Genomic DNA, 13,935 nt, shown 5'->3' with positions numbered 1-13,935 from the left:
ACAGCGCATTATTCATGCATTTTACTTCTAGGTTTGTATAATAAGCTGCTCAAGCAAGCGGCAAAACATTTAAACACAATAATTAGCCTACTTTTCTTGTTAAAATATTTAAAATTAAAACACCAGACAGAAACGTCTCATGCCTTTTGCATTTAAATCTTTATCACAAGCAATCCCATGGGTCTTAATGAACTTTGTTTTTCTGCTTCTATTAAAGTGAACATATATATTGTTTTCCTTGTTTATCTAAAAGTGCTCTTTTTCTTGTTTTAAACCTAGCCAAAAACCCATGTGACTGCGTTTCCATGTCAATCCATGTTCATTTTTCCCGCGAACAATGCCCTTTGACTTTAATTCAGCGCCTGCAGCACAGCAAAAATAGACTCAGTACGTTAACAATCGCTTCACTGCTGCAGACGCACCGCTCCTTGAACACCCTGACCGCAACCTTGTGCAGCTGGAATCCGTTAATACGCACTGCAGACGGACTGTGTGAAACAGGCGTTATAATGTAACACCAGAACACTGCTGTGTACCCTCACCCATAGACAGTAAAAGAAATGGACACAGCGACCCCATTGGAACTCAATTGAGACAAGTGAAGCCCATTTTTAGCGTTTTTTAGCACTTCCGTTTCTGACGCGCAGACCTTAAACTAAGCTTGATGACGTCAGCAACCTGTCTGACAGATGTAAATCTTCTAAGTGGCTGTGCGTGCAAACTGCCATCGTTAATCTTGCAGAGACGGCGAGCTTGAGCAGGGAGTTCTTTGGCGTGAGTGAGCAGGAGTAAGTATTCTGATTAATTATTTTGTATAGTATTTTAAAATGTAACGCCAGTACACCATATTAAGTTAATTGCCTGCGAGCTTCTCCTCCCGTCTGTACGGTAATGCGACAGAGAGTCGAGTGGTTATGACACAATCGTTAGCCTATTTTTTACAAAAACTGTTTATACGGGGCCATAATGTAACATAGAAGGTAATGGAGCCCTTTATACATTGTCGTGTATCTTTAGAAATAAATAATGGACAAACGGAGTCTTTAAACGCCTCAGATGTAAAGTTATTCGCTGTCAAAGTGACGCCAAAATGAATGGGAGTCAATGGGAATGCTAACGCAAGTGAAGTTCTGCTACAAGATGGCGGCATGCGGCCGACTTCAACTTCCGGTCGACTTCCTTGTCGCCTGCCCTCACCACGCCTCGCAGTCGCTGCTTAGAAGTGCAACATTGTAAAGGGTCCGTCTGAAACAGTGTCTCGCGACCGCGGCGAAGCATAACGTTCGTTCCGAACGCTGAGTAATTAAATACACCGGTATGGCGGTATATTCAAAATTAACATCATAACGAAAATATACACCGGTTTTCGGTATGAACCGGTTTACCGCCCAGCACTACTTCATACATTCCTAAACTATTGACAAAAAACTAATTTTTCCCTGCCAAATGTGGCCAATGTGACGCATTATCAGTTTTACCTGCTCCTGCACTTCTCTGTATGTGATGACCTTTTTAGTGCCTGTAACCGGACTGTCATAAATGACAGCTGCTTGATCGCCTCTTCCATTCTCCACATGCCGATCGACAGCATTATAACACACGTTCAGCTTTCCTCCAACAAACCTGGAATGAAAACAGATGTTCTCTCTATAAGTAATACTCATGCTGTAATCACGATCAAATTAAAGTACCTTTAAATGTTATCAATCAACATGATTAAAATTCCATTTACCATCATGCACTAATCAATATTAATTTAGTTTTTAACATTGGCCATTCAATTTTCTGGCTGCCTTGGTTCCAGATGTATATTTCATATAGGGATTTCAAAAAAAGTCTTCATTTAAAAGTAATAACGAAATGAACCAAACCTACCAGCTTTTAGGTAAATCAAATTACAAATGTTGATTGGAAGCAAGGAAACTCTTTGAAAATCTGACAAAAAAAGTCTAAAGTACTAGACCTTGTAATTATGACTAGTATTATGAATGACAAATTAAACAATAAATATGGGTAATATGTAATTTTGTTTTTCACCAGGAATACCACTGTTAAACATGATTATTTAAAAAATAAGTTGCAATAGTACAGTCTGATGGCTTTCAAATATATACCATTGATTAACAACCTTGCAACTCACAGTATGTCGGTCTTTAAAGATTTATAGGTTACTGTTCAAAATCAACTGAATCTTTACTTCAGAAACCTGACCCAAATGGACTCTACATTCATGGACATTAGGCCTTTTCACTAGGGATCGACCGATATGCATTTTTCAGGGCCGATGCCGATTATTACAGATCAAGGAGACCGATAACTGATATTTTGAACCGATATGTGTCTAGTGTAAAAATAAAAATTAATGTCAAAATTAAGAATAAAAAGGCCTCTGACAAAGACTCTCTTTAAATTATTTTAACACCTCTTTAATTCTGAGAACTTTTCATAATAACAACATTAATATTAATAATAACAACAAACATAAAAAGTGCTGGGAGCATCCATCAGCAGCATTCTGTAAACTAAGTAAAACTTGCATCCATCAGCAGCCTTCTATAAACAAAGTAAAACTTAAAGCAAACTTAAACAGCAACAAATGAACAAATAATGGAAAATAAATGTAATCTCTCTGAAGTTTTATAAAATAAATTAAATTGGGTAACAATTAGTAGTCCCAATTCAGCAGCACCAGGTTGTGGTGCAGGAAGTAGAGCTGCTCCGCATGCTCTCCAGTGAGCCTGCTTCTTCTTTTGTCATAAATTGCAGACACTTCACTGAATACACGCTCACTAGGGACTGATGAGGGTGGTGAGCAAAGAAATTTTCTTGCTTCTTTGACAAGTAGCTTGAAGCGCCCTTCATTCTGTCTCCACCACTGGAGTGGATCCCCCTTACGCTGGTCAATCACTGGCTCTTTGAGGTACTGATGTAACTCTTCTTCAATGCTGTCCTTGTCTGACAGATCACCAGTATGGGGACCAAGAAGAGAACTGAAAATCTTGTCTATTTGGCTATGGCAAGGTGTCTCTTCTCTCCTTTGCCTTTTAGAGGCTTGGTCTTCTGCTGCGGGCTCCTCTCCATCTGCCTGCTCCTCTTGATTGGCTCTCTCTGTTTCAACCTGCTCTTGAAGAGCATCCTCTACATCTTCAAGCCATTCTTTGGCCTTGTTTAGTGTAGAGGCTAGAGGAGAACGCATGACTCTTGAAACGTGGATCCAAAAGACATGCTAGAACCACATTTTTTGAGTCTTCAAGTTTGGCGAATCGCTTGATTAGGCTCTCCCTCATTACCTCCCTGAGCGTTCTGATGCCCTGTGTTGATGGCCCTTTATCTTCAAGTAGCATTTTGAGCACTGTCACACAGGGAATGATGCTGGATGCAGATGAGTTATTGTAGCTCACTTCTAGTGTCACTTCCTCAATTGGGATGAGTGTTTCAATCAAATTGGACACAATGTCCCACTGGTTGGCAGTTGGACATGTAAAACCGCCGTGTTCCCCAGAGTAGACATTAAGAGCACGCTTTTGTTCAAATGCCCTTTGCAGCATGTGGAGTGTTGAATTCCACCTTGTTGGGACTGCCTGGATTAAGTTGTGTTCTGGTAGGCCAAGGTCCCTCTGGATGTTTCTCAGACGCTGCTTGGCCAAGATGGAATGTTGGAAGTGAGTGACACATTTCTTTAGCATGGCAATCACATCTATCACAGCTCTTTGGCTAGCCAAACCATCGTTCACAACCAGCTGCAACGTATGTGCTGTGCAGCTAAGGTCCGGAATATCGGCAAGCCTCAAACCCTTCACCATGTTTGCGCCATTGTCACGTAGGACCAGAGCTACACGGTCTTTGGTAATTTCCCATTCCTCCAGCATGTGCAGGAATGTGTCTCTGATGTATTCCCCAGAATGAGATCCGTACATTACTCTCGTATTTAAAACAACCTGCCTTCTGTTCCATTCATTGTCAATGAAATGACATGTGAGGCTCATCATTGACTCTGTTGATCCTGACCAGCAATCTGTTGTAAAAGAGAGTGAGAATCCAGCCTTCTCTGGCTGGATTAGGGCTTTAATCTTGCTTACAACCTTTTCATAGATTTCTGGCAGCTTCTCAGTGCGGTAATACTTGTCACTTTTTAGTGCATATCGTGGTTCTGCCACATCCATGAGTCACTTAAAGCCAATGTCAGAAACCATTGTGAATGGTTGGTTGTCAGAAATGATCATTTCTGTGATCAGTTTGTCCATTTGTTTTGATCTGTCATCCAGATTTGTCCATTTTTTTGTTTCTGAAAAATGTCATGTATTGTAGGCTGACATGTGGATGTTGCTCCCTGCTCAGATTCAGCTTTGTTTGATTGGGCAGATTTATACAAGTCATTGTGATGAATTCTAAGATGGGACCACAGGTTTGAAGTATTGGCACTTTTTGCCACTGTACCACCCATACTGACAACATTTTTACATGTATTGCACACTGCCTGCCCTGGTGTTGGTTGAGTGTAGTACTCCCACACTGCACTTCTAAATGTTGTCTTCTTCTGTGAATGCATCTACAATGAGGGTAAGATAAAGAGAGAGTTAAAAGTGGGACCACAGTATGTTTCATGATTAAGCCTATGGATATTTTACTACAGCTAAACAGCTTAGGGAAAGGGAAGTATTGGCATCAATAATTTACATGTTAGAAATGTGCAATAGCTTAAACTCTCATAATTATTTTCTGATGACTAAAACATAGCCTAAAATAATAGAAGTGACTACTCAATTAATAGTCTAATGCACATCAATGGATTAACTAGAAAAGCACACACATATACACACACACACGTGTGTATATATATATATATATATATATATATATATATACACGTGTGTGTGTGTATATGTGTGTGCTCATTTATTTGCAACCCAGAATTGCATTAAAATCACACACAACCCATATTGTAATAGTGTTTTTTTTTTTTTTGATGTGTAAAATGTTTGTTTGACTGTTTATCACGGCGATACAAACTAGGAAGTATACAGGACAGCGTCATCCAGAAACGTGCAATGTGAGATTATTGACAATTTACGTTATTAGCATAGGGTTATTAGTCAAATGAGAGAGCGCGGCCGCGGAGATAACTCATAACGCTGAAAAGAGCCCTTTCAGCTCTTCAAAATTGCATAATGGTAATTCTGAATCTGTATGATAAATTATTTTGCAATCATGTTAGAATAAAGCAATATTTCTCCAAATATGCACAATTTTTTTGACTAAGAGCCCTAACGGAACGGACGCTGTTCAGTGAAGCTATGTGAACAACACAAAAAAAACAGCAGCAGACGTGAGTGAATTCATTTGTGTTGATAATCTATTCACAATATAACGTTAAGTTGGCCGAATGGTGAGAGAAGTAGGTTTTAGTTTCACTATCTCAGCACTGATGTGATGATCCGTTAAAGCATATCACTGCAATGACGGACATTGACCGGGAATTCACAGTATAATAACTGAACGGGGCTTGTCATCATAAATCGATTATATTTAGGTGTTTTGCAACTTCAGTGTAGTGATTTATTGCAACTTCAGGAACGTTTACTGCATTCTTACCTTCGAGAGATAACTTATTGATGTGTGATGATGATCACTGAAGCAGCTCCTGTGCTTTCGGTGTGAGAGCAGAACATTTTCCAGCCGAGCCAGCCGTATTGATTGGCCAGGCTCGTGACTCCCTACAAATCAGATGGACGATGGGCGGGGCTTAGTCTAGGCCACAGAGCGGTGCGCTCTGACTGAGGTGGCTGGATCAGTGCCAGATCGCGCATTTCAAAATAAAATGGTTTTATAGGCAAATCGGTTTCGAAAATGGCCGATGCTGATAACAATAAAAATGCTTAATATCGGCGCCGATAATCGGCCACGCCGATAATCGGTCGACCCCTACTTTTCACCCTCCAAGGCACTAGATGGCTGTAATGCATTTGAAATGCAAAATATACATCAATAGATGACAGAACCATAGACATCATATAGGTAGACGCCCTATTGGCCGCTGGGTGATGAGATTTGCGGCCGCCATCTTGAACCAGTCGTTCTCCTAGTTTCGTTGCGTAGCAGCAGTTGAGATACCAGAGAACTGTGCAGCATTTTCCTGTTCTAATCGGCGGACCATCGCAAGTACGGCTCGGGATTACTTTTCACAAGTAAGATTTAACATTACTATTGTACTATTGGTTTTAGTTTGTCCTTAAATCCAGATAATTGAGAAGGAGCAAGGATCTTTGATAGTACTGTACTGAAATCGTAGCTAGCTAACGTTAGACTATGTAACGTTACCTCCCTCAACTCAAGTGTTTCCCACATAACTTACTATTATTACTATTCAGATCAGAAAGAAGTTCGAAAAAGCACTTGTTAGATGCACGAAACTCACTTTTAGCGTTAGGTAACGTTAAGTGCCTATTACCAACACAATCCAATCTGAAGTTAATACATACATTGTTCGACAGAACATAACTGTTATTTGTGTTTGCGCACGTGATATCAGGAAGTAATGTATATTAAGGTTGCTTTGTTCATATTTTCTCTGTTCTGTAAAGTGTATTTGAGTACTGTTAAAAGCGCTATATAAATATGTATTATTTGCATTCTTATTATAAGGTGCCGAGAGCTGCAGAGAGGTTGATCTGCCAAGCTTCAGCAATACAAGCTCCTAAGGTGTCAACAGTCACAGAAGAGTGTGTGTGTGTGTGTGTGTGTGTGTGTGAGAAATGGAGAGAGAGGGAGGGAAGGAGAAGAGTGTGTGTGTGTGTGTGTGTGTGTGAGAGAGAGAGAGCGAGAACCAGAGAGAGTGTATATGTCACAAATTATAATTAATTGTTTCTTCAACTTATTAAAATATCTTATTTTACTGCAACTATCTGTTTCTGCTTCTTTATCATATTTATAGTGTGTGATTTATAAATATTCTACCTCACATATTTAGATTTTGGGCATCTGGTCACTTATATCTTATATCAGAATATAATATGTAACTGTAAAGCCTATTATGAATATTAAAATACGCTGAACCATGTGTCCTGTATCATAGCATAGAATGAACTTTGCAGCAAAAAACCCGCGTAAAAATCAGTTAGGTATTCAGTGAAATATGATTAATTTAATGCGCTGACAGTTGCACCTGGCAAACAAGTTAGCCTACACTGAGTGGAGCTGTCGACCGGTCCAAGATGGCGGCTCCACGGCTCGTTCGTGCCAGTAGCGTTCGATGGGGCGTCTACCTATATGATGTCTATGGACAGAACCAAGTACAATCATAATGGCCGGCACACATTCTCAGTTAAGTTTTCTATCCACAGCTTACTAAAAGTAACAACTAACAAAATAATCTAGACCAGGGCTATTCAAATCTTGCCCTGGAGGGCCAGTGCACTGCAGAGTTTAGCTGCAACCCTAATCAAACACACCTGAGCCTGTTAAGCAATGTCTTTGGGATCATAAGAAAATCACATGTAGGTGGGTTTGATCAGGGTTAGAGCTAAACTCTGCAGTGCACTGGCTCTCCAGAGCAAGATTTTAATAGCCCTGGTCTACAAACATAAGTGGGCGTTCACACGGGAAGCATTCTATGCGTTTCGTCTGCGCTGTTGATTGGTCTAGACACGCGTGCGTCCGACAGAAGTCAAACCGTTGCGTTGCGTTTTTAAAAAGCGGGCGCGTACGTGTTAAAAATAAGATGAAATCATATTTTCCCGTAAGTATTAAAGTATTGTCATCGTTTACTCCCCCTGACGATTTCACAAACACGACTTCCTCTATTCAACCTTGGCTGAAAAAAGTCTTGAGGACTAACGGGCTGAGTCACTATTCACTTTCATTGCATTTATTCTGCAATACAATGAAAGCGAATGGCGACTGAGGCTGCCACTGCCCCTCGCACTACTTTTTTTTTTTTTTTTGTGAACTATCCATTTAAAACAGCCCGAGCCCCCTGCTTTCACTTAAATTCGGTTACTATTGAACGCGAAAACGCCCCCTCATGCATGGCTGTACTTACCATTTTGGAAACACTGTATCCGTCTGATCCAGAGTCTGATTCCAGTGCTCAAACCAAGTGATACCATCTGCCGCTTCACTCCAGAACTTCTCGGGTTTGTCACGTGCCAGGCCGAACGCGTCCTCATATGTGTATTTTGATGAAAAGCCACGAATAAAATGCTCTCTGTATGTGCTACAAGCTCTGTTTGGCGTATAAACCAGCGGTTTACACCCATTCCACATATATGTCTTGACCTTCGACAGGTAACACGGTCCAGACACTGTGCACGAAAACTTCAGACCCAACAAACATCTTGAACCTACAGCACTCGCTGTTTTGTTACCTCCCTTAACTCTAGACACCGTTACATGTCCAATGCAGATGTGTTTCAAACGCATAGTTTGGTAAAGACGCATGTTTGTTGTGTTTCCTGGTCGTTTTCAGCTTTAGTGTTTGCTGACGAGCTGACACAAGCGGGCTCCAAATTTCTCAACTCAAAAATGGCCGCGCGCGCAATAATACAATACTTTAGATCACAGCCAGAGGCCACTCCAGTCTCCAAGATACTGCAATCCATGCAATGTGATCGTTGCGTAATGTTGGGGCTTTCTGTACCTGCATGATTTATGACACACATTGTTAAGCAATGCTATAGTCTGCATAAAGTAGCCTAACTTTATAATGCAAATAATCAACAAATATGAAGGCAGCTATATATTTTCATATATACAGCCAGGCACGTTGTTTGAGAACAAAGTCTGATATTAAACCTGTAAAACATGACATATGTGATATAAAACTAAATTAATAAAAAGTTGCACACTGTACTTGTTTGTATCATATTTGATACATCAGGCTTTTATGGCTCAAACAGTATAACCAAGTTTAATTCAGATTTCAAAATTTGGTACAGTTTCTGATATTTATCTGATGAAACATTTTGAGAGATGTATAGATAAACATTCCTGTTGGAACTTATTTGATCAATTTTACCATGATATTATCTAAATAATAATATAATAAAGGAAACCTAAGCTGATGCAAATTTGTAATTTCACTAAAAGGCCTTTTACTTTAAAAGGATAAACTATCAATCAGAACAGAAGACTTGTAGAAGACTGTGTGCAGTTTTATATCATGTTGATAATTAAGAAATCATAAATTTGTGTATTAGATACAGTAGGGTTAAGAAAAATACATGTTTTGGGCTTTTATATTGTCATTGCCCCAGAGCAAAAGCAAATTATTAAAATATTGTGTATAAATTAGCTTCTAAACAAAAGAGACACAATTTATCTGACTTTTATTGGTACAGTATTTTTTCATGATAACTATTGTTCCAAAGCAGCTTTGCCTTAAAACTCAGTGGAGCAAGCTGAAGGCAACAGTGAACCGCAGATAAAAATACAACACTACAAACTATTCTTGAAAGTATGTAGATTGTAAGCAAGCTAGGAGAAACACTTTAAGCCATTTCAGTCAGTAATGCCTACTGTCTGTGTCCATACCCCTCTCTGATTGCTGACTGCAGTCCCATTTAACTGTGCAACCTGGACACTGTGATTGAGTCATTCATCAGCCTTGCTGGCAGTTAAGGGATGATGTGATTTACAAATCGCTTGTGCAATGTTTTCTATTAGAGTGGCTGAGGCAATTAATGCTAAGTGGTCCTAGTCCTGTGTGGCAGATTGTCTGCACACAGATTACGAAGTCAGACTGGCATTATCAGAAATACTGTAAAGCTGAAACTTCTGATCATTCTGATCTTACTAAGATAGGGATCCTTCAGGAGAATATCTGTAGGTGCTACACACAGTTAGAAACAGACTTCATCATATTTTAGGGTATTTTTACATGACAATGATGTACTAAAAAAGGAAATGTTTTTTCTTTGCATTTTTGAAGCTTTCATGTATAGACACCAGTGCTGTCAAAATGATCCCCCAAAATCGACTAAAAACACTATTAAAAAAACACAGTAGTTGGCAATTTCACTTTGTACAAAAACATTATGCCAGTTCACATACCTATATAGACTGAATGCATGCACACTTCATGCACTGTTTTCACAAATTCACATTTTTCTCATTTACACTGAGATGATAATGGTGTCATTTTCAAAACTTGCACTATTTTTAGTTGAAAATAGTGTCTTGTAAATCCCCCTAGTCTCATCTTTATTTCTTCTGGAAATAAACAGCATCTGTCCAGCTTTCTCCTATTTATCTCTATGAATAGGCTTAAGAAGTCAGAAGAAATCAGTAAATAATGCTCTTATTTCAGTAAATGTTCTTAGTGGACTAGGGAAGTATTCTGTTCTTGAAGTTCCAGTGAGTCTTTTATCTCAAAAGATCAGGGTAAATTTGATACCTTGTAACCATTTTTATCAAAATCATCGTGTGTTGAATGATCAAATTACTCTGTAAATGTCTATGTTGTGTCTGGCATCTGGCACTCGCCTCAAATCTCCATTTGCATGTATTTGTTTTAGGTTCTGCATTTTGAATAGCCTCACTGCGTGTCTTCATCTCTGATCTGCATTCTGCAAGCACATCACACAAACTGCGCATCTTCAATTAGTTTCCTCCCTGTGTTGCAGGATTCTAGGCAAAAATCGAGCCTTAGAACTTAATGCCCGTCAACTTTCTCCCAGCACCAATTTGTCAGTAGGAGGACTTTCTAAAATAGAGCTATTCATATTGCCATAACTCTTTCTCTCTCTGGGAGTAATAGTGCAGCCATTGTTTGACTGGAAATATTTCTATTTTACTTTGTCTGGCCTGTTCTATTGTCTGCTGCCCTGATGTGAGCATGTGGGTGTGTGTCAATGATCTTACTCCAGAGTAAAGGCACTCATGCTGCATTATGAAGGAGATTTTTTGAGTGGCAATTGAATTAGTGCAGCTGCAAGCCGATGGACAGTCACTCTTGTATGGGCTTTGGTCTGAATCTGACATGGTGAGAGAGCAAGATGGGTGTAAAATGCTTATGAGACAGCTGAGAATTGATAGTGAAAAACTGACATGATTATAAACAGGAAAAAACGGTGTAGGATTTACTGATTTACTACTTTAATGATTTTCACTCAAAACCTGCTAGTCAATTTCACAAATGATTACAAAGAGATGGCATACAAAACAAAAGAAATCAACATAACATTTCATATATAGGCTCAATACAATCTTAGCTCAATTGAAGGGGTCATGTGATGCAATTTCAACTTTTTCTTTCTCTTTGGAGTGTTACAAGCTCTTGGTGCATAAAGTGGATCTGTAAAGCTGCTGTAAAGTGTGCGAGACGTGTATTTGGAAATTTTATTTATTTGCAGAGGTATATGATGTAAGACTTTGAAGTGAGGTAAACCTCAACAGATTTCCGCTGCTCAGGGAGTAGGGAGCAATGAACACTTTGTAGGGACCAAGTCAATGGGAACACAGTTCATGCACAGAGCTCATTTCTAATGACCTGATTATCTGAATCAGGTGTGTTAACAGAGCTGGGGGGCACAAGGACTGGAACTGAGAACTGCTGGTATTGTCATTATGATCCAAAAATATGTCCCCACTGGATGCAACAAATACCTCGTTTGTAATAGGTTTTATTGATTTTGACTGGTTGTGACCGTATGTTAAGGGGCGTAATAATTTCTGTCACACGCTTGAAGTATTCATCTAATCACAACGCACTGTATAGCTGGCCAATTAGAACACAACTTGCCTTTCAGAACGATGAGCTTTGTAAAAATCTACACATTTCAGAAATGCGGGGAACAGAGGAGAAACAATAATGTACAGTATATGGGAAATGCTGTGTTCTTATATATTCTTTTCTTAAAACCCATGTATCATTTGAGCTGTAAAGCTGTGTAAATCATTGTATAAATCACAAGGCTTAAATTTGGATCTAACTTTACTCAGTAAAGGATTGTAATCAAAATTGTACCTTGTATGAACCCACCTGCAGGTCACTTAATCCAAAATATGAGGAACTTTAAAAGTGACACTTGCTTTACCAAAAACCACTAAGAAGAGCACACAAGCAGGCCATGTTTGACATATCCAAATATCACAATGACGAGCTGTTTGGTTTGTTTTCTAAGACATGTCAAAGCAACATATACGCTTCCATTCATCATGAATCAGACAACAATATCTGCCTCTGCCGTGCTAAACAGGGGAAAAATAACAAAAGCAAGCTGTCTCTCAAGCACGCATGTGTTAGCTAACAGCAGCCGTCTTGTATCTGCCCCCTTCAAGCCACTTTCATCTCTTTATACGCTATCGTTGAACCGAACACGACTCTGTTTGAAAGGCGCCCTACAGGGACATGGTGTCATGTTCCAAAACTTCCTGACAGCCACATGACTAGATGCTGTTTTCTTGAGGAAACTGCAGCTACATTGAATGAACCTTAGTATTTTTACACTAAATAATAAGGCAGCTCTTCCTTTGACTCTTCCACTCAAAACAAGCTAAAATCAGGCGTGGAGAAAAAATGTGACATCTTTGCCAAAAGCCACAGATTAAACCGTGTACTCACTTGTTGCTTTACACCCACATCATACAATTGTGCACCATTCAGTATTTAATTGAAAATGCCTTTTAAATCCTTGAATTTGAATAGGATTTGAATTGACATAGTAAACAGGATGCAGAACAGTAAGTCATATTTACAAATTACAAATGAATACATTTGCTATTGTCTTTATTTTCAATTTAATCATTAATTAAATTTTTTGAATATTTAATATTTTAATTAATATATATACACACACACATACACACTTATTAATTCATTCAGTTAATTATTAGATTAAATAATTTCTTGAACAACGGTCAAAGATCAAATACCAAAGACTTTATAGATATTAATATTTTAATATTTTTGTATCCTATCTATGTTATCAGGTTTAATATTTCAGAAATCTGTATTTCTTATTAATATATAAACGAAAAAATTATGCATTACATAAAAAAACATAATTAGTCTAAATTAATTCACATGTTTATGTTTTCTCACACAACGAATTAATTCATTGCACATTGCATTATTTTTTTTTTTTTTTACTGAGTTAATTCCTCATCCTGTCAGTCCAGCTGATTCTGTGGGATGCGGCCAATTTGAATCTAATTCTAACAGCTAATTTATAAATTGTGCAATTTGCTCAACCCTGACCTACATACAGGCCTAATATAACACATTTCAGAGAAATATGAATCAGAGTGTTTCTGCTCATGCGAGCTACTATACTCATTCACAAAACCTTAGTCTCTTCTCTTTACTTCTCTCCTTCTGTTTGCTCTCATATCTACACATCCGTTCAGAAATCAATTCATTCTTATCGGGGCAGCTTCCCAGCACACTCTGTTAATCGGACTTTTGTCCATCAGAATGTTTTCCAGAGGCTGTGTCCCATATGACCATGAGAGCATAATCTCCCCATGGCCTCTTTCTCTCTGGCTTTAAGCCCTTCATCCATCCCATTAGTTTTACCACTGCACATCTGTCCGCAGCTGGAGGCCTGACAGAGCAATCCATCAGTGTTGTTATTTTTTTTAAACCAACATGCACTTGCAAGCTTGAAACATCTGAATATTCTTAAAGGAATAGTTGAACTGAAAATCTAAATTCTGTCTACAATTGACTCATGAGCAAAGTAGTGTTATCTAACCATGAATCAGTCTAGGAAAATAATGAAGTTACAGTGCACCTCTCCTTATGGCTGTTACAGTACTTGTGAGGCCTAAATAATGAGCAAAGTTCATTCTAACCATACCATTATGAAAGAATGTAATAAACTAGAGAAGAGCTGCCAAAGACTTGTCTAGTGCTCATAATTACTGTGTGCAGACACCAGACAATATGAAATACAGGGCTTCCATTCACACTGCAGGCAGCAAATTAGTGGTAAGAGC

At 38.8% G+C, this 13,935-nt stretch overlaps 1 protein-coding gene and 1 pseudogene across 1 annotated transcript in view; both read right to left on the bottom strand.

The window, feature by feature from the left end:
• The window catches only part of acss3 (acyl-CoA synthetase short chain family member 3), a 49,530-nt gene extending 40,994 nt beyond the window's left edge, over positions 1 to 8,536 (bottom strand). The window contains exons 1-2 of the mRNA XM_059505396.1: positions 8,039 to 8,536; positions 1,479 to 1,623 (exon numbers count right to left, since the gene is read on the bottom strand). Of these exons, the coding sequence (XP_059361379.1) occupies positions 1,479 to 1,623; positions 8,039 to 8,436 (543 nt within the window). The 5' untranslated portion in view covers positions 8,437 to 8,536. The remainder of the gene's footprint in view (positions 1 to 1,478; positions 1,624 to 8,038) is intronic.
• LOC132098513 (zinc finger BED domain-containing protein 4-like) lies at positions 2,666 to 4,837 on the bottom strand (annotated as a pseudogene).
• Positions 8,537 to 13,935: the final 5,399 nt, after the last annotated feature.

The sequence above is a fragment of the Carassius carassius genome, chromosome 22 (assembly GCF_963082965.1).
Source record: "Carassius carassius chromosome 22, fCarCar2.1, whole genome shotgun sequence".
NCBI classification, from domain to species: domain Eukaryota; kingdom Metazoa; phylum Chordata; class Actinopteri; order Cypriniformes; family Cyprinidae; genus Carassius; species Carassius carassius.
The sequence above is the reverse complement of the archived record's forward strand: the minus strand, read 5'-3'. Positions and strand labels throughout refer to the sequence as shown.